The 26,462-nt window shown below is 34.5% G+C and overlaps 1 protein-coding gene and 1 pseudogene across 7 annotated transcripts in view; both read right to left on the bottom strand.

Moving 5' to 3' along the window:
* LOC120607253 (suppression of tumorigenicity 18 protein) overlaps positions 1-26,462 on the bottom strand; it is a 261,461-nt gene that overhangs the window by 96,123 nt on the left and 138,876 nt on the right. For all 7 annotated transcript variants that reach the window (XM_039868954.1, XM_039868958.1, XM_039868953.1 and 4 more), the window contains 2 exons: positions 15,441-15,486; positions 303-357 (listed from right to left, as the gene is read on the bottom strand). In XM_039868954.1, the coding sequence (XP_039724888.1) occupies positions 303-357 (55 nt within the window). In that variant the 5' untranslated portion in view covers positions 15,441-15,486. The remainder of the gene's footprint in view (positions 1-302; positions 358-15,440; positions 15,487-26,462) is intronic.
* LOC120607534 (uncharacterized) lies at positions 6,307-6,424 on the bottom strand (annotated as a pseudogene).

Below are 26,462 nucleotides of genomic sequence, written 5' to 3'. Positions count from 1 at the left end.
AGGTCTACATGAAGCATTCTTCTCTCACTGACCCTTATGTTGTTTTGCATGATGTTCAAGTCTATCATGATTGCATTTTGTAAAGATTAGCGTCATACATCATTTGGACTTTTCTGAGTCCTTTACATCCTGGTTCATATTTTGCCTCTCAATGCCATGATCCAATGTTCTAGCTTGATTAAGAAAAGGAAGCCCTGAGGACGTTGTAATCATTCTGACTACACATTAGGGACTGAGCACTGGAACTCCCGTATTTCATGGTGTGGTGGGCACAGTGTCATGGAACCTGCTTGCTAACTCACCCTTAGTTCCTTTAGAGCGGGTACACAGCGTCTTATCTTCAGCCTCTGCATCCATCTGTAACATGAACACAAATCCTGAGGTCATTCCTTTGACATTGACAAAAATATAAAAACATGTCATTAAAAATCCTGAAGGTCATTATGAAAAATGCAGTAGCCTCTCGTGCTCTTGAATAGCATTCTGACCCTGCAGGGATATAACTGTGACTACCTTCACACTCCATGAGTTTTGGGAAATACTTCTATAGATGCTCGAACCAGAGGAAACAGTGACAATAGGGCAACTATCCTTTTCCATAAGTATTTGCTAGTGATTCAAACATTTCCAGCATTACAAATATAGAATTAAGAGTTGTCTGATTAATGGTGTTTGTGAAGGAGACACCTCAAATGCCAAACCAAAAGGTTTTGGACTGGTTTACTAAAGCCCAATTCCTTTGCATTTCTAGATCCTTTATGATACATGCCTCTTGCTAAGTCAGAAAAAATAATTCCCTGTGTAAAAGTGCAACATGAAGGCAAAATGCTGAAATGCCCCCATTTCATAACACCATTGGAAGTGTTGATCCTCAACAATATACACTAACTCTCAGAATTCCAGAATAAATATTGGTTATCATCATTTAAATCTATAAGGAAGGTGAGATTTGAGTGTTGTGTCTGTAGCAAATTTCTTAAAACACCATTATTAAATATTTTAAATGTAATCAAATAAATTATCAAAGGGGTGCAAAGACTTTAAAAGCCTATTGTTTTTGTCCACATGGAGAAAGATTCTGATCTGAATACACTCATCTATTTCACTAGAATCTCCTAATAATCTCTTAGTTTAATTCACTTTTACACGTTATTAGAAGGAATTCTTAAATAGAAAGTAGTTGAAAACCAGGGGCAGGCAGAAGGCGCTCTCCGTGGATCTCATCCTTAAATCTTGATACTAGCGTGGATGCTGTGCCACTGCAATGGTAACGGGAGATGCATGTCTGCTCTCGGAGGCTGAGTTGTGATTGAAGGCACTGACCTGCCATAGACTTATAATAGGGGAGCAGGTGTGGCAATGATGGACTTTAATTTCCTTTAATAAACCTTTTATGTGCCACACTTTTACTGCCATTTGACGCTCTCCAAGGTCCTGCACATAATAGGTTCATTACTTTTGATTACTATAGTCTATTGAGACAAACAACTCCAGAACACACTATATATTATGTTCAGTTAAACCAATATAGACTATTTATCCATTGTGCATTTTTTCACCTGCAACACTACAGACAAAATTAACGACAGCCTTCATAAGCTAAAACTGTTAAAACCACCAGTACTCTTTTGTCATCATTTCATAATAAACACCATACCAATCATTGAACTGATTTTTTTAAATTAGCAAACAAAAAGCGTTCACTGCTTTTGCTGAACAGCAGTTGCTTTAGTCTAAATAAAGTGGTTCATTGTTATGAATATTTTACAATTAAGAGAAAACAACGATAAAAGAGAGGTAATTTTTTTCCCTGTAGATTTTCCTCTTTTAAAACCACATGAATTTATGAGAAAATGTGACTCCGCCTAGGATTAAAACAGCTTGGTTTGCTCAGGATGGTGAGCACTGCGTTGTAAAATCCTCCTTCTCTGTGAATATCTCTGTTGCATATAAAGTGGTTCAACTCATGCAAACTCCTCTCCATGTGCTAAACAAATAACTTGATTAGTAGCATGAGGGTTAAAATGATGAAAACCATCAACTATTTCTGGGGAAGCTATTCCCGTGGGTGAGCATCAACTCAACTAGAGTCTAATGTTATCCTGTGCACAGGTGCTACTGGCTCTCCTAACCACTCTGAAAAATTCCCTCAAAAGGCAAGTGAATGTTGAGCTCCATGAGTTTCTTTACCAAAAATGAAGCACACCCTGCAGAGTACCAGTAGGCAGAAATAGAAGTTCCAGAAAGCTACCTAAATGTAACCTTCTTTATAAGAGCTTTAAGACTAATTCTATTTTGCAATTCAGATACCCAAGGACCTGACCATTCTGCCATCAGCCCAGGCAGCCACCTTCCCATTAAAGCCATTGGAACAGATGCATAAATATTCATGGACCTCTGTTTGTGTTTGGAATGCTGGCCTCATAATTGTATTTTGTGAAGCTACTGTCCTCTTGTTGGTGTAGCATATATGTCTTATATAAATATTGTAAAAGCTGATACTCATTTATAAAACTAAGTTTTTGGATTTAACTTGTGGGCCAAGTTGTAGGAGCAAAATGGAACAAGGCCATAATATACAACTTATCTATGTCACCCTCCTTCTCTCCCTCACACCTGAAGAATAACAAAAGTTATGAAGTTAGTGTCTGGTCATGTCTTATAGCTTGTTGGGAAATAACAACATCAGAAACTTAAAGCACATGTGCCTTTCTTTTGGAGGGTGAAAGGTTTTAGCATTTATGAAATGGCTTGCTCTCTTCATGGATCTCAAATTGAAATCTTTGTCCTCTAAAACCTTGAATGTCCTCTAAAATTGTTCATTTGAATTATTCTCATGAACTTCAATAAATTGCCAATGGTAGACTTAATTTTTATAAAAATCAAACTTCACATTCAGTGGGTACCTCATTTGGGTAATAGTTAATCAAGGGTAGAAAGAGATTTCTACTTCAGTACATGTATTAAGACCTGGGGGTGAGGTGGGGATCACCATCCTTTCAAATGCTCCTGGGGTTGTAAAAGAGTCACACAATTATGGTATGAGTCATGACATCGACATAAATAGCATGTGCTGCAATCTTTAACACTATACTTGTCACTGGAACACTGCTTTTTTCTATTGGAAAAGGAAACTTGATCATCTTTACTGTGTAAGTCCCAAATGATCTTGTAAGTCTGCGTTTGATTTTGTAAAATTTAATGAGTTATTTCTTTTCTCAAAACAGAAATACAATTTTCTAAAAAAGTTGTCCTTATCCAGGTTTTTAGGGCCTTTATCTACCTCCACTGTTTATGGACGGGAACAAGACATTTTCTAAGATTCCTATAATGGCTCCTCCTGGCTCTGACAACTTACTTCTTAATAGAGATAAGAATATTAAAGGTACACTTTACCACTCTTATTTTTCCTGATCTGAAACTACATTAAGGAAAGTTTATTTAACTTATGAGTATAGATATGTTATATATAATATTTATTTAAAAAGGAAAAAAAGTGTTTCTTGCTTGGTATGTAATTCATAATAAAGCCACGAAGAAAACTTTAAACACACTTTATGCCCTAGTTCTCTAGAGAGAGGAGTCAATACTCTCCCAGGGGAATGACAAGAGGGAATGAAAATTATAAAATAAAGAAGGCAAGAAGCAAAACTTGGAGGAAAAACATGCAAGAACAAACAATGAAAGTAAGTAGATAGACCGTGAAGAGGAAAAATGACCATAAAATAAAATTTAACTACTTAGTTGAATTTGGAAAGTTCTCATTTAAGATCTTGATATACTTATAAACATATATCAGGTGAACACAGTAATTTCCTAGTTACTTGTAATTGACCAACTTTTCTTACTAGTGCTTATGTAAGGGGAAATCATCAGATCCCCTGTCCACATCACTCCCATGCACACATCTGGTGCCTTTTCTTGGGCTCAAGAGAGAGTTCTGGAATTGCCACTTTGTGGGAGGGAGAGATTCAAAGAGCAGGATGCAGAATTCATAAATTCAGTTTAGCTTTTATTCACACAGGTAAATTACTGGTATGGGAGGAGATTTAGTTCCTTTGATTTTATTTTTCACTCATAATCCTATTTTAACTTAAATGGCAACAAAAATATCCCAGTATATATTTAATTACTTCTTAAGACCTGGATAAAGCAAATCTCTTGGAAATGTTTAAGTTTTATTTCTCCTTCGACAGAAACTAATCATGAACAACTTTATTATTTTTTTATAAGAAGTCTTGAGTTTCTTAATAGAAGAAAAAGCCATAGTTATCATAATGTTTTGAGAACATTTTCTCAAAATTCTTATACAGTCAATCTTAATACTATCTGGATATATATAGTCTCATGCAAATTTCTTTAAATTTGAAAAGTTCTTCATATACATTCAACTTGCAATAATTTCCACTTTTAGCAAGAATTTATTGTGTTCCTCTCCTAAGATATTTGAACTAACAATGCAGTTTTGTATGTTGTGCCACCTTAATCTCGTACAATGTCATTTCAATCCTGGGGAACTCACTGCAATGGTGAGAGGAAGTTCTATGGCTACCAAGAAGAGGTTCCAGGTCCTCTCTGTGATGAGCCCTTAACTCTCTGTGGAAGCTTCCTTCACAAAGATCAATTTTTTAAAAATGACAAAGACTCAGGAAGTTGGAAAGAGCTAAACCCAGAAAATGAAACAATTAGATGATGCCAGAACTTTGGAATGAAATGTGGCTGGATTAAAGAACAAAGAACTCTATATTGAGTGTCGTTTCTTTTGATAATCCTGGCATTATTTTGTTTAAACATGGCTTTTGATCAGACCAGAAGAGCAGCAAAAAAGTTTCCCTGTTACACAAGGAAAAGATGGGGAAAATGAGTTGTGACACTAAAAGACTAGTTGACTTATTGAGAGAAATACTAAGATAATGTTCAAGTACGTTTTTTTCTGTTTTTACCCTCTTTTTACTTTTTTGGCTTTTCATATATTTATTAATCACTCAGGAAGAGTAATTCAGAAAATAAACATTAAAAAAAATCTAAACTAATATAAAATGTTTTTTTATATTATCCATGACAACATATGTATAATTTTCTGAACCTTTTCTGAATCCTTTATCCTAAATAAAATGAAAAAATTCTGAATCTTTAATTTAGGGCATACTATCCCTGATTTCAACTCTGTTCCTGTTTGTTATTATACTGTCTTTGACTCTGTATAGAAAGCTGAAAAGTGCATGATCTGTACCCTTTAAATTTATGATACTCCCCTTGTTTCCCCTAATTCCTCCCACCCCCAACAAACACTGCACCTAAAGGAAGAAGTAGATTCAATCCGCTATCAGATTAAGTACAGTTCCCTGGGAATAGCTCTTCCTGAGGGCCAAATGCATGTACATTTCCCACAGATGAGGTAATTTCCTAGAGTCACTTGGAAATGCACTGCAATAAAAGAAATCTTAGACCTGGGGCCACTTGGGTAGCTTTATAAGGAGACTGATCTATTTCGATTCTCACTTCTCACTGCTGATTTGTCACTGCTGTTGTAGACTTTATTCTGTAACTTTGCACAACTGGCAATGCTGAATATAAACCAAAGCCATATGTTTGTGTCCTTTTGCCAAACGACTCCAGCAAATAGTTCTATTATTCCCTTAGGTAGCCAACGTGTGCCAAAGATTTCTATTAGTCGCCGTATCACGGCCTCTGAGTCACAGCTTTGTGACATAAGGGGGCAATCGCCGGCTTTATGTTTTTGGAGACCTTTTTTTGGTATTTTTTTCTTTTTTGCATGCCCTGCTTAAAGATAACTCAGAGTAAGTAACACCCTAAAAGGGCCTTAATTTTTTTTCTTGCTGATATTTTGAGATACATGTGTTGCGAAATATGTAAATGTTAGCAAACAAGCTCCTCTCTATATAGGATAAATTATTTTAAATAGTTTTTTTTCTCAAGGACAATCCAATTTCTTTTCAGTGTTTATAGGAATTAACTCTAAAAATCATTGATAGTGCTTTCTAAAACATGCTTTTGAGATATATTACTTATTTACTCTTAATCCTTAAGTAAATTAATTTCTAATACAAATGAATCAAATTAAAATTTTAAAACTATTTTAATACTGAACTTTTAAGGACAAACATGTAAGCAAATAACACATACCATTCAACATATAAAAGGTTTTTAGGCTCAGAGGATTTTATCTGTTTAATATTTATTTTTATTTATTTATTTATTTTTTTAGACGAGGCAACCCTTGGTTGACCTCACAGATTGCAAGGACCTTGTCAACTTACAATCCCTTATTCTTTTTATTTTTCACACCTACAGCACCTGGTCTTCCTAGGTGGTCTCCCATCCAAGTACTAACCAGGCCCGATCCTGCTTACCTCAGAGATCAGACAGGATCGGGCTTGTTCAGGGTGGCATGGCCATAGACCTGTTTAATATTTTTAAATATTAAAGTGAACATGCTTCTGACAAAAATTACAATTCTAAATTCAGCACTAACAATATTTTTTTTTCATAGCGAATCTACAGAGATAAAGCACTGTTATACAGGAGAACCTATACATAAATGCTTTGCTTAGATTCATTTTTGTTCAATATACTCTACTTTTTAATAAAAAATGTTGTCTTACTTCTTTTTCCAGGTAACTTGTATGCCAACTTGGTTACCCTGCTTCGTCAAAGTGGCTAAATATCTTTGTTCACTTCAGTGAGAAATCCTAAAATTCATACTATTAAGATAAAAAATAAAAGAAGGAAACATATCAGATAGGACAAATTACACAGAAGATCAATAATAAACACTGGGGTGAACAATAAATAATACATTGACACTTTTACCTATAATTTGGTTGGACTATACTATAAACAAAATGAAAAATTTTATGCTATATATTAATGGTAAACAGATTTTTACATTTTTAAAGGTAAGCCAAATTTATCTTTGTCTTTATTACTAATATATCTATGTCTTCAGTTTACTAGGGAAATTGGATAAGAAAGACTCTCTTATTACTGTTAGTTTACTTTTAAGTACAAAAAGAAGTTCAGACAAGATTGCGCTACTCTCAAGAAATCACAAAAAAGATTCAAAATTCATCTTTTTGTTATTTAGGGCTCTCTTTAATGAACCTGTTATAAAATGCTACTAACGCTTTTTGCCAGAGTTTTAACCTGTTTCCCATGGTAACAATTTACCCTTGGTTTACTCTGCATTCAGACATAATACACAGAGCTGCATCACTTCTATTTGGTCCCAGGGATGGGAACAGAATTTGTCTTCAGGTCACTCGACCTTTGAGAGAAAACTTTGAAATTCAGTGAAGCACACTCAGTATTCTAGAGAGGGGGTAGTTATACAAATATCATGTATATCAATGCACATTTAAAATGTTTACATCTGGCAGTTCTGGTATTTTAAAACACACGCCACCAACCTTCCTTGCAGAAGATTTCTCTCGTCCTGTATTTTATCCTTTGCAATAGATTAAAGTGCACAGCTTTTTAAGCATAGATCTCTGTATTACTTGTAAGCTTTGACCAGACATTAAGCAGATGCTTCTTCAACTCAAGTCAGCAACTGTAGTTCCTGGGGGAAAATATAGATAAAACTCTCTCAAGTGATAGAGCAGATTACTGCACATGATGTAAGAATTGAAAAGTAGCACAGGAGCCTGGGCATTCTTAGTTTGTGTTTGATTGCAACTTTAAAAAAGTCTTTCTCTGCAAAAGTGTTTGGCTTATTCTACTTCGCCCTCAGTTCAGAAAGAGTTCCGAAGCTTTCCACCTGCCTATTCCCCTTTGTTTGCCGTACTCTAACCTAAAACAAAAGATCCTGGAAAACAGTCACACTGGTGAGCAAAGCTCTTTCTAAATCCAGAAAGTAATGGCTTTTTGTCTAATACCCTATCGTGTTATGTATTTATTAGCAATACATTTTTCATTTATTTTCTCAAAGATTGCCAATAAAGAACTGAATCACATAAGGGAGTAGCTGTAAACCCTCTGAGTTCCCTAATGTCAAACTCATTAGCATCCGAATAAGCACACAGCAGCACATCATCTGCACAATTGCAATTTTTTACTACTTTTAATAGCGTTTCTCAAAGGGCTCATTTTCAACTTTCTTCAGTGGTTAGTTGGTTCTCAGGGGAAAAGTAGCTTCCTGATGCTCGCAGCTTCCACTCAACAACCCGGCCGTTTGCTGTCAGACGTATCAGCCCTCTGCCCTAACCCCATCTGCTGTCTCTCCCCTCCCTGGGGAAGAGAGTTAAGGCAGCGCAGCTGAGATCGACTTTGGAAAAGTGCACAGAGGGCTCCGACAAAATACAACTTTAGAAATATGATTTGACACAAAAGAGCTCGAGAAGTCTAAAATACAAATGGAAAAAATACGAGCCCTTCAGAAACTCCCCATCCCATGTGCCTATCATCACTAACTCCACCCACAGCGTTTGGGAAACACTCCTGGCTGACACCAAAAGGAACCTTCCGCTGAAATCGGTTCCCTCCATTCCTTGCATGTGCCCCATTACTATATCAGGAGAGCCCTTTAAGGACCGCTTTTATTAATTGCCATACTTAATCTCTTTTGCTGATCTTAAACTGTTTTATAAAACTTAAGGACTTGTTAAAATATTCATAGAAGATACTTATTTTGGAAGACAGTTAACTTAAGACTTGAAATCTTGACCAAGCTCCCACACCTGGCAACTTAGTTCTATCTTCTACCTACCTTTTGCACTGAAGTTCACATTTTTATAAAAGCACAATCTTAAAAGATAAAACTGTATGACAACCAAAGTGTTAGTAACTTAATGGGCTACAAAATCCTTAAGTGTGCTTTCTAATTGAGACATGGTTTTACCCGTTAAATGGGGTTATCACAAAGTACTTCATTTGTCTGCTTTACTATATGCCAATAATTAGGGACTCATTTCTTTACAGCTGTTTCATGGGTGAATACCTGCTACTTAAAATTACAGTTCTTTAGATCTATGATACAATGTAATGAATCTGCTATGTTATTCAAAAAATGGTATATCAGATTATATTTTATTGTGCGTGGGGAAGCGAATGACCTTAAGTGATATGATGTATATGTCAATTGTGTCCTTAAAGCAGAGAATCATAGACTTATTTATGGTTCAAAAACAAACAAACAAAAAAAACCCAAAAAACCCATAACATTAAAAAAATCCTCCAACTAATCAAAGTGAAACATTTGATGAAAGGGCAAATAAATTTAATATTAAATGTATGTAGCACTTGTAGCTCTGTAATATAACTAGTATGAGCTCACCGTGACTACCAACTCCTTTTTGGAATTTCCTTACCATGAAACCAGACTGTTCAAGTTCAGTCAGGTTAGAAATGCACAGCAGGCTCCTCTGAGAAGTTTGGAAGGTTAATAAAAGCTCCAAAGAGCACTCTCAGATTTAGTTTCTTAAGTTGTAAAATTAAAGCAGAAGAATACCAGCATATTTACCTTAGCATTGCTATCCTTTGAGGCCCCATCTCCACAACTTCTAACAGTTTCAACCTCTTAATCACTATTCTAACTTTAATATCTTCACCAATTGTTTTTGGTTGGAATGATGAAAATGGGGTTCTGCTCGCTCATATATTACTTTTATACGTGCTAAGGCAAGTCTTTAGAGTTCTAAGTTTCCAGATTTATTTTTATATTAATTAGTATGATAATTTAAGTTAGAATCAAACTTTGATTAAACCTTAATGATATCTTTGCCTGGACAATCAAATTCCTCTGTTTTCCATTTGCCATGTTTCTCCAATAAATTTCTAATACAAATTTAAGCCTCTGGAGTTTCTAATCAATGAGTTATAGAATTGGTTTCTCCATCATAGCAAGAGATTATATATTTAGAAATCAAGGCATAAAAATTATATAAACCTATTGCCACTATATTTATGCTGTCAAAAGATGACTTTTTCTGCTTAGCTCTACGGGTTGATATTAGGGATGTACTTCATTGGCTGGAGGAGATGAAGAGAAGCAGTTCATTTCACTTGTTTTAAATGCTATTTATTGGGCACAAGCTTTACTTTTACCATCAGCCTGTAATCGGGCTCCTGATCACAGTAGGAATAGAAAAAAAAAGCTTCACTAAAACGGGAAGTACTCTGCAGGAAAAACAGCTCCCATTGTAAAGTAAGTTAGTGGTATCATTTACTTTTAGGGAGGATGTTTTGAATTTTAAATAATTACATATTCAACAAGACTAATTCTTTGCTATTAGACATCAAATTGCTTTTTGTGATCCATTTTGAACATCATTTGCTTCCCTGAGTGGTCACCAAAGTTCAAATATAAACAAAACTTCTTGTTATTCAGTATAGTTTGTCACTTTAAAGGAAGAACAAAAATAAGATTTGTCAGTATACAAAATATCCACTAATGGATTTAATTGCTTTTTGCTGGTTTGCCTAGCTTTTTGAAATCTCTGCTCTATAAACTCTTTCAAGGAATTATATGTACGAGGAGTGCTATAGCAACTCTGATCTCCCAGAAAATGCAAGTTTTGCTTTGCAAATTGCTGAAGTCATACAGAGCATCAAAATAACTTCTAGTTTCCACTGAAATATATATGAAGTAATTGTACTTGTACTAGCAGGCATTAAATAGTATTTGCATTTGTCCTTCCAGCACCTGTAAAAATAAAACCCAAGCCTCTTCTCCTTAAACTCTGAAGCAGTGCCAATAACTTGCATAAGACCCATATTTCTCAGTACAAGAGGATTTAACTTTCACCTGATTTAAGGAACAAAATAGCCCTCAAAGATACTTAAAGCCTTGCTGCAATTAACATAACTGCATTTAGATGCCGTTCATGACTGATAATTCCAACACCTTGTGGGAAAAAAAAGTTGCATGCTGTAAACATTATAAACATATTCAAATAAGCTTAACACAATCTGCCATGCTTATTTCTGCCTAGATCATGGACCAGCGAAATGGTTAATGCAAATGGATTTATAATTTGCTTTGGGGGGCCAGTTTCTTCTCCTTATTTATTAGCCCAGCTGATGGGGCAGATTTGATGAGGCACTTCTGGAATAATTGAGTCATCACACAAAGAAGGCTGCTAGCATTCAGAGTGGTTTTATCAGCAGCAAGCAGGCCTGATTACTGACAATTACACTCTGATCCGGTGATGGAGGAGAAAGAGCCAACGAGTGGGAAATGTCCGTGTTTCTATCCAGGAATAATTTCTACATTCATTTTACATGCTAAGTGTTTCCTATCTCTGCATAATAAACTGTAAACAGGAATAGATGGCACAATGTCCCTTAATATTTCCTGGTAATGAAGACACAAATGTACAGTGAGTGCTGATAAATATAGATGAAACATAAGCTATTCTCCCAGTCTGTATTGTTACCTTTAAAACAAATGCATTTTTGTGGTAAAAGCATAATCATAGCTAATGCAAAAAAATGACAGAAGATTGAAACTGTCCTTGTAACTACATAGAAACTTTGTAAAAGTCCTGTTAATCACTTCTGCTTTAAAGGCTCAGGAGCTGAAGGTGAGATTCTAGAAACCACATCACCTCGTTTCTCAATAGTCAACTGTGAAGAACTCCTTGGGTTAGCAAAAAACAACACTGAAAGTGACCTCCATCAACACTCAAAGAGAGCATATCTCAGCACTGAACCGAGAAAACAATAAAGCTGGCACAAAGGGACATCTTCGGGAGCATGGATTTCCATTCCCTTCCATCAGGCCTTCCAACAAAATGTTCATCAAGAGTAATAAAGTTAGACCTATGACTGCATGGTCCATCATGCAGAGCAAGGCACTGCTGTCTTTCGTGTGCCACTTTTCAACACTTGTTTACATCGTGGTTTATTAAACAAAACACTATGAGCAAAATGCATCTCACAAACATACTTTATTAAACTAGCTTTTCCTCAAAAAAGGAATCCTCAAATTTCTTAATGTGCTGCTATAGATTTTAGTGTAAAAAAATTTAATTTCCCGTAATATCAAGAATTTCCTCTTTTAAAAAGCCAATCAGGTGTGGAGACCCGCATAATAAACCTGCTTGGGTCTATTTGTTTAATTCTTTTCCTAAACCCCCTTCTTGGCTTTCAAAGAAATAAAAGTTACCCTCAGTTCTCCATGGTAACTATGGAAACTGTTTTATCAGACTAACCACTTAACTTTAAGGCTTGTGTTGCAACTAAATGTGCTATTTTAAGTAAATCTATTACTAAACAACCATATAACGTCAAAACATTTTTAATAAAGTTCAAAGAGCACTTGTTGATTCAAAACTGAGGCTTTTTATTATGTAAAGAAAATTTCTCTTTTAAGCTACTTTATTATATAGATTGTAATACAATATACTTGATATCCTCAGACATTTTCTATTTTCTTTATCCATTTTTAAGGGGTTTTTAAAATTTTTTTTCAGTAAGTCTGCCGTTTTTCTCAACAGTAATTGTTTGTTGTTTTTTTTTTATTAAAATCTTAACCATGTTCTGTAAATCTGAATTAAGATAAAAAAAATAAAGTCATTTGTCTTCATTATCTGACTAGGAAATAGGGAATGAAAGAATCTTCTGTAATTTACAAAGAAAAGGACATGATTCTCAATTGTTGAAGACAATGGGGCACTAGATTTTTGCAGAATGATTCTTAGGTTTTAATCTCACTTCAATGTTTAATTTAATATAGATTCTTTTAATATAAATGCCATTCTTCTAAAAAATGTACTTATTGGTCAAACATACATTTATCTAGCTAGCACGGATTGCTCTATGGCAGACAGTGGGCATTAAAAGATAAATAAAGCACAACTCTTATCCTCACAAGTATAAACCAGCAGACTGAGGATTCCAATAAGAAATGGAAGGTATGATAACAGAGGGAGGCAGAAGGAGCAATGGGAGTTCAGGGTTAGGCCACACTGAAATGCTTCTAGAAAATGATGATTACTGAAGAATTTATCCCTAGAGAGATTCAGAGAACTTTGACTAAAAAACAATAAATGTCCCCAGTGACCAATTGGAAAGATACAAATAGTCAAAATTGTACTTGGCTTGGTTAAGCAATGTATTAAAGCCATATTTTTATATAGTTACAAAAGCATTAAAGTGACTAGATGGCCAAAATTAAATATCTACAATTAAATGTTTAGGATTCATTGATTTCATTTTTAACTTTCAAAGGAACTTTTCCTTCAGTGTCAGAACTGCAAAATCTATCTGCTGAAATGCGATTTATTACTCATGTTGTGGTTCAAGTGACAGTATCTCACAGAATTCTGTATCCCAGTAGTATTTTGATGGTACTTTCATCTTGATTACTATGCTTCACTTGATATTATACTCACTCATGCCCACTTACTCTTCCCTGTGCCAGTATAAGCTCATGGAAGTGAGAGATTGTGCCTTGTTGACCTTTTACTGCAACAAAATGTTGTAGCCAAAGTAGGTGCTCAATGCATTATTATTGAATTTAATTGAAATAAGCCAAAAAGAATCCTCTTCAGATGACTGAGATATTGTTTTATTAATTGTATTTCAATGCAAAACTTCTCAGACACGAAGCACCTGGGACTCTATAGATTTAGTTTGTTTGATTGCTATGCCACCTAAGGAGAATTTGTAATTTTGTTTTCCCTTATGTTGAAAACCAGCTCCCAAAATGCAAAGAAGAGCATGCATGAAGTGTAACAGATTTTATGGTAGATTTTATCCAATGTCTACTTTTATTTAACTTATATGAAAAAATATAGTTTATGATTTAAATTGGTCCTTTTGTGGGAATAAAAACCAAAGGTAAAATAGAAATATAGATACTTATTTTTCCAAATTCAGCAAGAAAACAATCTAGGAAGGTCAACTCATTTAAACTATATCAAGTTCCCAGTTTTTATATCTCACTTTTCTTACTAATAATGTCAGAATGACCTGACTATGATGCCCTTTTACTTTATTTTAAACAAGGTATATCTATATACTCCAAAATGATGACATTTGTGTTAGAAATAAAATGGTGCTAATCATGAGAAAAGACAAAAGCAATTTATTAATTTTTACAAAATAGTAAAAGATAGTGTTTTATAAGTAAATATAACTTACCTTTACTATACTCTTGACAAGTGATAGGCATCTCATAAGTACTCACATGCACTCTTTTCCTTAATCATAATGACCTGCCTTTAGGGAGGTATTGTCAATTTTACATACAAAGAAAGAGAACAAAGTGAGCTCACTACCTTATCCAGTGTTCCCACAGGTAGCTGGATGTTCCAATAAAGCATGTATTCACTTGAGCCTTGAGTGATACAGACATTGTGTTTACACAAATATGTAGAGAATTTTTTTTTTTCTTTTTTGGTGTGAAGAAGAAATTGCAAAGCAGAAGACAGAAACCTCAGAGTTGGTGATGATAATCATTAGAATCTACAGAACAAATATTCTGATCCCTAATGATGATCGATTTATCAATTTTGGCCTCTGAAGAAGATTTTCTCCATTCAAACAAAGGAAATTTTTCATAGAATTTATATTGCCAGCTGTAAAATATATCCTATCTATTGGTTGGCTTATTTATCTTCTGTGTTAGTTTTCTATTGCCACTGTAACAAATTTCTACAAACTTAGAGGTTTAAAACAACACAAATATGTTATCTTATAGCCCTGTAGGTCCAAAGTGTGGTATGGTCTCACCAGGCTAAACTTAAGTCAGACCACAACCTTTTATGGAAACTATTGGGAAGAATTTACTTCCTTACTCCCCTGGGCTGTTGGCAGATTCCAGTACCTTGCTGTTATAGAACTGAGGTAACTGTCTTCTTGCTCTCTGTAGGTTGAGGGCTGTTCTCAGGTTCTAGAGGCCTTTGTATTTCATTCCTTGGTTCATGGCTCCCTGTCTCCATCTTAAAAGCCAGCAATGGCAGGTTGAATTTAGTCCTTCTCATGTTCCATCTTCCTGACTCATTCATCTGCCTTTCTCTTAAGAACCATGTGATTAGTTGGGTCTACCTGGGTAATCCAGGATTATTTCTGCATCTCAAGGTTCTTAATTTAATCACACTCTATTTGCCATATAAGGTGACATATTCACAGGTTTCAGGAAGTAGAACACAAACATTTTGCGGCGTGGGGGGCATTATTCTATCTACCACATTCTTTAGTCACATATGTGAATTCTGACTATGTTAGAGTGTTACTAATCCTCATATGAGACATGTAAAATAATAAATCAAGATGAACAGGTGTATACATTCCTCAAAAAGTATATGAATATAACCTAAATTGCCATGACAATACCAACATTAACAAAGTCAAGCATTTTTGGTTGTCCCCTAAAACCAAGTTCGTTACTCTCGAGTTTTTGAAGGGCATTGAAAATTAGGGATTACTTCTCTTGGGCAGGGGGGGGCGTTTAGTTTTAAATAGTGTTCACTTACCTTCTCTAATATCTATGGGATTTGAACTGGAGAGTTTCCATTGCTACTGCTGAGAAGCATCATTAGAAGAAAAATGAAAAGAAAAAAGGAGAAAACTTAATTAAATGGCAATTACCTACAGTTTACTGATTATGTAAAACAATTCTTTCAAATAATTTACATACCGACGATTCAAATATAGGTTGGGGTATGACCAATCTTCAATAGTTAAACATAATATTTATTTAAAAGAACTCTTCTTCAACAAGCAAAACAGATGTCTATTGTTATTGGGGAATCCTTTTTAGATTTGAGCCCTTTTGTAGATAAGTACATTTGAGAACCTTTTCTAGGGACACACCTGAGAGTGAAAGTGAAAATTATCAATGACAGTCTTAAAAAAAAAAAGAATCAGTGGTTTAACACTAATTTCTAATCAGATCCTACAGAAAGGAACAGCCCGCACGGCAGCTGTACTTTTCCCAGGGTTAATTACCTTTCACTGCTCTCTGCTAATGAGTCAGCTGTTCCTGTCATCGCACACTACACTGGTTCATCTGGAGCTCTAGCTGTGGACAAACACCGAGTGACAGTCCTATTTACATATGGGGGTGTTTGTTGTGCAAAAATTTCAAAAGGATTTTTTAATCCATTAATTTTCATGTGTTTTTATGCTAAAAATATTTTTACAAATTAGATTTTACTTGATCAACTAATTTTTTTTCCACCCAGGCCACTGGATTCACCACTAGTAAATGTTAAATGTCAAATGCTTAGAAAGAAGCAAACTTCATTGCCTCCACAGAAAGCTTTGTCTTACTAATTCCTCAGCATCATAAGAATTATTCTATCAAGATGAAATGGAGCCTTGAAAGTATGCAATTTAACTTTACTGGTTAAAAAGACTTTCTAAAAAGATTTACTACAGAGAATTAAATTCAAAGGTAAAACATAATCTAATATAAAAAGACACAAAGCATAGATTTATTGACGCATGAAGAATGAATTACAAAATTGAGTTTTTGAAAAAATTTAGACTTGAAAACTATGTTTTCACTTAATATGTCTAAATCATTATGTGATATATGTGTGTATAGGATCTATATGGGCTATAATGGAATGTATATATCATATACATATACGCCTGTGATTTATTTCCCAGATAATAGCTCTGCTCCCCAGATAATGGCTCTGCTCTCCATCTCAGTGTGTCTTTATATATTTTTGCATATTGCAGCAGAGAGGTTTACCTCTCTTCCTTTTTTTTTTTTTTTTAAATTCCAGGGGGAACTGAGAGGAGTATACAGATAGTAAAGTATCTTGAGTTATACTTTGACAACCTATAAAATGCCTCTTAATACAGGATACTCTCCTGCTGGTAACTTTGCTGTTCTAAACCTCAGAACAGTGGCTCCCAAATTTTTATATACATCAGGATCACCAGGGCATCTTGTTAAAATGTAGTTCTTGATTCTAGCACCCTGAGGTCTGGCATTTCTAATAAGGGTGCAGGAGTTCCTGTTGATCCATGAGCCACATTTTGAACAGCAAAGTGTCTGAGTGGTCCTCAAACTTCTGCTGGCGTCAGCTGTAGGGCTTGTTAAAGCACAGGTTATTGATTCAGAAGTCTGAAACAAGGCCTCAGAATGTCCATTTCTAACAAGTTTTCAGATGATGCGGGTGCTGATGGTTCAGGTACCAAACTTTGAGAACCATTGCCTTAGCTATTTACTATTAAATACACCGAAGAAAATCAGTCCACAAAGTCTAAATGATCTACTTCCATTTTATTCTACACTATTTATTTGCTTTTAAAAAAATTAGTTTATGATAAAAGGAACAGATAAAAAGTGAATGTTCTGGCCCACCAATGAAGTGCATTCTGAGAACCACTCTATAGCTTATTGAACTTGATCTTCCATTCAGATGAAGCCACTCACATCAAGAAAGAAACAGCAATTATGTACTTTTTCATTACAGGTGCCATTATCAAATGTAAGTGCACAAATTATAAATTTAAAACTGTACAATATTTAAACTTGCCAAAAGCAAGTATAATATGAAAATGAATTAATTGAAAATTATATCATAAAACCAACTTACAATGTCAAACAAATTTCCTGGAGACATTCAATGTTTTACCAGCCCTACTAAATTTGAATTTATTTTTTAAATGGTATCAATTTCCAATATATACTATGTGAAGTGTTCTTTTTGATTGTTGCTATTTTGAAGAACACATATCCTGAAGACTTCTTGAAGGATAAAAAGCCTTTTAGTCTAATACTTAAAATATAATTGTATTGATGTTCTTGTAAATACTTCAAAAGTTCAGTGACAAAACTCTTAAAAGGGCATTTTGAGGTGGCAATCTTAGGAATACCTATATTAGAAAGAAGAGAATGCAACTAGTAAGCACGTGAGAAAGATTTTAAAGGAATCAGTACCCCTTCTGAATTCTCCTTGCCGTTTATTTGGTTTTGTGATCCCACTGATATTTATTAACAAAGCTGTTTTTAAAACATCAATCTCATCTAAATATAAGAAAATGATAATGTCACAAATAAGGAATTTGATTATATTAGTATAACCAAACCTTTTGGTATAGAACAGTATTATTTAATGGATTTATAATTTATTTACTCAAATCTTCATTAAGCACCTATTCTTCCGGAGAAGAGGAGAAACCGTTTACATAAACAAGTAGAGTTCCTCAGTGTGTATGTTGTGTGCTGCTCCAATAGTACAGAGATTTCTGTTGTATAAATCAAAGAGGCAATAAAATAAAAATCTTTGATGAGATGTGGGTGCCAAATTTATTTATTTTTTGTACTTGAGAAAACCATCTAATGTGTTTGACAAGAACCCACTTCCCAAAATACAAACATCAGGATATATAGTTCAAGTAAAGAAGAACTCAAAACCATACAAATTAAGATTAGAAATTCGCATTATTGTTCTGAGCTGAGCCTGCATATGATTGTCAAGATACTAAGGTGATCTCTCTCCTTGGATGTTTTTTAAGAATTACAATGAATCTGATTAAATAAGTCCCTTTGGTCATTTGAACATCTGATTTTATAGTTGTCTCTTGTGATTAATCAGAGGTCAGTATAGTTCACATCAGGCATTTTGTCCTATGCTTATCCAATTCTAGTTTATTTTTTGTATTGACTTTCATTGGCTAGTTTCTTTCTGTTTCTGAATCTTTCATTAGCTGTAAGCAGATGACTGAGGGAATCGGACTCTAGTTTCCTGTGAGAGGCAGCAGATTACATATTTTTGTTTACATTAAAGTTTTCAAAAAAAGCATATACAAGAAGAAAATAAATGCCTTGGAAGAGCTATAGAATCCATGCTTTCGAGGACCTAATTTACACAATGTGCTTTCTAAGCGAATAACAAGAGTGATTATGAAAAGAGGACTTTGCCTCAGAGTAACCTGGATGGGTTTCCTTTCATCTTGTTGGTTCCTTTTGCCCCAGGTCTGGGTTTCCATAAGAAACTATGCCTACTCCTATAATAGCACCTGACCCAACATAATGAGTCAATGTTGACACATTCATCATCTGCTCTAGATTGAAAACTCTTATAGGGCAACAACAATCTCCTCTCTGCTTCCCTTCCATAGACAAGGTAGTCCATGAGAGTTGACTACTTCAATATCTGTCAACTAATTATTAAGAAAATAGGAAATTCTACTGAGACCACTGCCTTTGTGCCACAAATTTTAGGAAAATAATAAATGAAATATTTAGAGATAAAATATAAAAATATCCATAGCATGTAGCAAAAAGTTATGCTGGTAACAATATATAGTTAGATTAGTTTATAAGACTATTAAATGTAATGCTTCAAGGATTATTATATTACTGCTTTTATATCTAAAAGCTAGCAAAGTAGAAAATAACTTATGAATGGTTTACTTGTAAATTGAGATTAATTTTACAAATTAAAAAAAAACGTACAAAAAGCATATGTAATACCGCTACATCATCTTTAACCCATCTAACTTTTGACTTGAATACAAAGGGGAAAGAGTGTTAAAATTTAAGGACTGTCACTGCCAGTTTAGTCATATGTTAAAATTAGAGGAGTGACTGGCATGTTACAAATGTCAAAAGAAACTAAATTGGGAAGTTCTTAAAAGATCAGAAAATAAAATATGTAATAGAAGACACAGTACTATTTATTGTGAAAATATAAATGAATGTGCTAAAAAATATATTGATCTCAAATTAGACAGTGGTGGTGGGGAATAGAAAGAAGTAGACAATGCCTTAATTATCTAAAGGAGGCAAAGGCTAAAAATGAAATCAGATGAGACTTTCAGCAATAGCTACCATTAATAGTGCATAAATGCTGACTCAGGCACTGGACAAGCATTTCATAATTATATTATCTTTAAATCTCACACCAACCTAAAGATGTTGACATTATTATTCCCAACTTAAGTTGAGCAAACTTAGGTCACACTATTGGTAAAGAGCTAGTATTCAAAATCATGTCTGTTGCCAATGTTTTCCTGCTCTGTAGCACCAGGTAAAATGTCAGTGTGAAGCCTGACAACCACAGAAAGAACCACAGTAATAGAGTGAGAGTTCGAGGGATGAGAACTTTTGTGCAGCATTTAGTTTGGATATAGACTGAACAGAATTTTTAGAAAACCACTAATGAGTACTAAGATAATATAAACACTGAAATATGGTACAAAGCATAAAACTGGTATGTGGGGGAAGACAGTGGTAAATGATTTGAGAAATGCTTTGTTGATGACTAGAGACCTTGAGCACTGGCCCAAGGCAGCAGATTTGGAGTGGTGACATGCTTTGTCTCTGAACTAAAACAATCCTGAATTTGAATTCTAACTCTGACATTTACTTGTTCTGTGATCTCAGAATTATATTTAACCTCCCTAATCTTCAGGTTCTTCATCTGTTAAGAAGATATAATAATAGAACCTTCTTTTAGAGCTGTGAGGATTATATGAGATGTAACACATTAAAGACACTGCACACAATAGAAATTCTGTGACATTTCATGATCCAAAAGAAGATCAGTACTTATATAAAGCCCACAGGTAGGTAGTACAACAAGGAGGATGTGTGTTGATGAGATCAATTAAATTCCTTATAGATAAAATTGTTCTTTTTCTTCAAGAGAACAGGCAGTTAGTAGGAAAATTCATTAAGTACTCATTCAAAAATATGTGTCGACTTTTTCAATGCTATTTTTTTTATGTTAGATACTGTTATAAATTCTTTGTGTGTATTATATACTAACTCAACATGTACAACAACTATATGAATCAGGGATAATTAATTATTCTGATATTTCAAATGAGGAGATTAAAATACAAGGAAGTACTTGCCCAGGGGTCACATAACTAGTGGGGAGCGGCACTGAAAATTGGACTCTAGCTCCAAAGTCCATATGTTTAATCACAACAGTCTCTCATCATCATGAGATAGGTGATGGAGAAGCAAGGATAGACAACACAAAAATTATATTCCAGTGTGTAAACCAAACCAAAAGCCAAGAAAACAATAAATACACAATGTGTTTTAAAGCAGAAGTACTATGGAAAAATACGTAGGTTAGAAGATGGGGATGTGTTTTAGTTTGAGGTAGGCATAATCTTTATTCATCTGAGAAAGAGTACAAGAACCATGTGCCTGGGGTGAAAATAGTTAGAGCCCTTGTATCTAAAACATATAAAGAACAACTGCAACTCAAAAATAGTAAGACAAATTACTCAATTAAAAATGGGCAAAGGACTTAAATAGACATTTCTCCAAAGAAGACATACAAATGGCCAATAAGCACATGAAAAAAGGCTCACTATCACCAGTCACTAGGAAAATGCCTATCAAAACCATAATGAGATATCACTTTATTATACCCATGAGGACGGCTATAATAAAAAAGACAGACAATAACAAGTTTTGGTGAGGAGGTGAAGAAATTGGACCTTCATACACTGTTGGTGGGAATGTAAAATGGTACAGCTGCATTGGAAAACAGGCTGGCAGTTCTTCGGATGATTTAACATAGGGCTACTATATAATCCAGCATTTTGACCCCTAGGTTCATACTCCAGAGAAATGAAAACACCTGTCCACATACACATACACACTATATGAATGTTCATAGCAGCATTATTCATAATAGCCAAAAAGTAGAAACAACCCAAATGTTCATCAGTTAATGAATGGGTAAATAAAGTGTGGTATATCCAATCAGAATATTTTTCAGCAATAACAAGGAATCAAGTACTGACACATGACAAAACATCGATGGGGCTTAAAAATATTGTTAATTGAAAGAAGCCAGCCAGAAAGGATCACATATTGTTTGATTCTATTTATATGAACTATAAAAGGCATATCTATAGAAATGTAAAGTAGATTAGTGGTGGCCTAGAGTCTGAGGCGGAGTGGGAAGTGGAGGATGATAGCTAAAGAGCATAAGTTTCTTTTATAAAAAATAAAAATGTTCTAACATTGTGGTGATAGATGCATAACTCTGAATATGCTAAAGACTGTTGAATTCTACACTTTCAGTGGGTAAATTCTACATTATGTAAATTATATATTATTAAAACCGTTTTAAAAAACAGGTGGATCCGTTTTAAGTGTGATGTATGCTCTTGGACAGCTTTCGGCAGAAGAGTGAAAGCAGGGAAATCATTTTCTAGCCATGGTAATCATTTGTGCATAAGAAGGTGGGCCTTGTCTGGAGCAGAGTTGGTACAGGTAAAGAGAAGGCTAACAGTTGTGGTTATAGCACCAGTATAACAAACAAAATATAAAAAGAAGAGATATTAAGAGAGATTAAGAGCAGAAATGTATCTGCTGCCTGCTATGATCCAAACTCATTACTCCTAACGCTCCGACACGTGTCTATCTATGGAGAGAAGCCAATCTCTTCCCTCTCCCACTCCTCCTACTCCTTCCTCCATATGGCTCCAGAAGGAAGGATGCTCTCCGATTCCCCTTTACCCTTCCTAATTGTGTACATCTTTTAAGACAGCTCAATCTGAGAAGAAAATCTCTAGCTCTTCTGGTTCTCATTAGTCTTCTGAGTTTCTATGCCATTATAAATTATAAATAACATTTAGGAGTGAAGTAGAATCTTTTGTTTTTAATAGTATAATGTAAATGTGATAATTAATAAAAACAAACCTGTTAGAGGCACCCGCAGTTTAAAATCATTTCACACAGAGTTGATACAGAATTTTGCTGCCTAATTCTAGAGAGAATTTTGAAGCTATCAGCTCTGAATGGTCTTAAGATTTCATCTTTACAAACATATTTTTATCTGTATCCTTCCTCTGATTTGAGTGGAAGAGGGTCCCTCCTTTCTAAGATAGGTTCTCTATTGGGCTCTATTACATTTGCTTTCTACTTCATTTAGTTTGTTACTCTTCTATATCTTCAAACTTTGCAGATGTCTCATCTCTTGCAGTTCCTTCTCTTCAGTATATATCATATTTCTCCTCCACATGTTATTATCTCTGTTCTTCAGAATCAAACTTCATAAAATTCTCATAGACTTTTTTTTAACCCTACACAACGCATGGTCATCTGGTTTCCATCCCTAATTCCACTGAATTTTCTCTGGCTAAGATTACTAGTGACCTCCTATTTGGTCTATCTAATGGTACATTTTTGTCTGTTTTCTGAGTAATTAACACTATTGCTTAATCTTTTGTAAAGAATCAGTTTGTGTCTCCGTTTTTTTTCTGTTACTCCTTGCTTTCATCAGCCTTCTATAAATTTCTTCTTTGTTGGTTCCCTTTTTTCTACTTTTCCATCAAATACGAGTATTTCATAGAGTGTCTTATTTTAGTCTTTTCCACCCTTATATTCTTCTTGGAAACCACATCCAATGTCTATCTTTCCATCCCAGGTCTCACTCTTGAAGTTCAGATCCATTGATCAACTGTATACTCAACATCACCATCTGGTTGTTTTACATTCAATAACCTCTTGTTTATGCATCTCTTATCTTGGTTACCCATCCACCCTGTAACTTAAGCCAGGTGGCTGTCATTATAACTCTTGACTAGTTTTCAAATCTGTGTCCTGGGTTTGCTTCTTGTCCAACACAGTCCCATTCTATTGTAAATGTCAGTTTGCTATGTCACCTGCTATGGTATGAGATCTTATAGAACTTATGTCTGTATTCTCACCACTTGACACAGTTGCACAAACATAATAGATTGTCAATAAGTTTATTGAATGAATGGATTCAAGAGTCTTTAAATGCCTCTTCTATAAAATATTCCCAGATGCTACCTCTAGGCAAAGATAGTCATTCTATTTTTTGGGTCATAACTTTGTCTTAGAGAAAAAATAGAATTGACTATGCCTAGTAAGATGCTCTGGCTCCATTCACAGTAAAGGTGAGTGGCAGAGTGGAATTGTCCATTTTTCTTTGCATAGGCCATGGTGGTGCACAAGCCTTCCCTATCACATGAACAATAACCGAAACAAGGTTGAAAGCTTCACCTATACCACTGTCCTCTACTCTGGCTCATAATGTCCTTGAGAGCAGATGCCATGTCTTACATTCATTCTCTACACTTTGGGTAACTTCTATGAATGTATTTTTTAATTAATGATTATACAGAACCTACATAATCTCTTCACAATTTTCTAGCACTAATATTTACATTTTTTACTTCACTTCAGCACATAGAAAACACAAACAATACCTTAAATCATATCCAGCTGGAATAAATATTATAATTCTTATGAACTTGATGTACTATCTACCTAGGAAGAATTCTATTGTGATTGAAACTCTTCATTCCCATATTTTTCTTTCTTTTAACAAACACTTGTGCATTTCTCAATATGTTCAAAGTTTCTCTGCCAGATACTGAGAATAATAAAATTATTTTAAATACAGGTTGTCATCTAAAGGATTTTTGTCAAACCTCATTAACTTGATTCTTTTTGCTTAGTGTTATTTTTCAACATGATATTTGCAAAAGATTAAAAAAATGCTTTTAGGTTAATCTTCTATAATAATTTAAGGAAACTCTATGAGTATTATAATAGTAACTGCCCGATTAAAATTTAAATTACAAAAATAAATTCTACAATGTGTCTAAATATTTTGCAACCTATAATCTGTGTTTCCAAACATGATTTTAAGCAAAGTGAGCCCTTAACAAGTCCACAGAAGCCAAATGCCCAAGGCTATGGTGCTGAGGTGCAGTGGGGCTAACACTGCAGCCATGGCATCTCCGGTTGCGGCACCGCTTCATGGTGCAGTCTTCTCATCTACAAAAAGGGAACGATAGCAGACCTTACCCTATAGACTGTGACTCTTGTTGTGGTTGTGAAAATTAAAAGAATTCATGGACGTAAGTACTTAGAAAAGTGGTTAGACCCATGTCAGTGCTATATTACTAAATAGAAAAAAAACCAACAACGACATCTTCTGTTTTACACCAGAATACTCAGAGATAAATTCAATTATCAAAATTTCTAACTATTCATGTTTATGCTCATAGAACTAAGATTTTTGGCTATTTGACCACATGTTTAACTTCTGATCTGATGGGGCTGAAGCTTGTACAGTTCTTAGAATGGCTACTTCTGATATTAAGGCTAATTGGCATGCTAAATATGTATGTCTTCAAGTGGTATAATGAAGGCTTTTACTATCTCTGAATTCTTTTTCAAATTTATGGAACGTTTTAATCACAAAAAGTTCATAGAGCTTTAGACTTTCGGGAATGAAAGAGACCCCAGGAGTCACTTAGTGTAACCTTTATCATGGCAGATGTTATCTATAAGGAAAATAAAGTGATTCGTCAAGTTACTTCATCAGGATCATTCAATTACTTAATGTCATTTAACTATGACTAGATTTAGACCCAATATCATTTGAAATTATATTGCTGACACTGTTTGTTTCCCCTATATTTTGTGCCCAGAGACCATATAGCATAGTGAGAGATTAAGAGCACGGGTTTAGGGAACAGTTAGGTTTGAGCTCAAGCCTCTATCCTACTCGTGACCTAAGGAAAAACATCTTAATGTCTCTGTAGCTTCATCTGAAAAAAAGGGGTATCGATGGAAATATTATGACTTTTAAATTATATAATACATATCAACAACACAGTGCCTGGCATAGTGTAAGTACTAAGTAAATGTTAAAGACTATTATTATTGTCATATATGTCATCATTGTTATGAAAAAAATCATAGGCACAATGTTTGAAGTTCTTTTTCTTATTTGCCAAACCCTAAAAAATTGTTCTTGTGTCAAAACTTAAGAGGGACGTCTGTGTGTGTGTATTGGTATTGTGTGCGTGTGTGAAGAGAGAGAGAGGGATTACGTGCATGTTTCCATTACTTGATAATGATCCCAAGTCCTGGAACCCTAACACTTGTTCAAATTCTCCTCAGCCTGCTTGCAGTCCACTGTGATATAGCCTATATACTAACTCTAATCTGCCAACTGACCCTTGGAATCCCCTACTTGATAAGGTCGATTATGGAAGAAATATTTCTAAGGAAGTAAGTGAACCAGGTATGGAATGTAACCAAACTTTAAATGTTTATGGTAGCAAAGAATGGCCACAAGAAGATACCCGCCAAAGAAAATCTGGTCGGTACATAATTTCATACAAAAAAATCACTTAGAAATTTGACCTTTAAACCAAAGCTTGTATCAAAATGTACGAACTCTTCTACATTCTGAAATCTATGGCTGGAAGCTTATTAAATCGAGTGTATTTAAAAAAACAAAACAAAACAGTGGAATATTCTATTAGGTCAAAAAGTCTAGATGAAATATGTTTAATGTACCTGTGAAAACCAACGTAAGCAATCTTTGGAAGATTTTCATTTGTTTGTTTTGTTTAGACTTAGAACCTGACTTTCGGGAGTAAAATGATCTTTAATCCCTAGGAAAAAAAAATCCCCAAATTCATCATTGAAACTACGATAATTCTTCATGAAGTCAGAGCAAAAAAAAAAAAAGAAAAGAAAAAAAAATAACTTCCTCTACCATTAAAAATAA

Source organism: Pteropus medius, unplaced genomic scaffold (assembly GCF_902729225.1).
Source record: "Pteropus medius unplaced genomic scaffold, Ma_sr-lr_union100, whole genome shotgun sequence".
NCBI classification, from domain to species: Eukaryota; Metazoa; Chordata; class Mammalia; order Chiroptera; family Pteropodidae; genus Pteropus; species Pteropus medius.
Note: the sequence above shows the minus strand (reverse complement) of the source record. Positions and strands in the feature narration are given on the sequence as shown.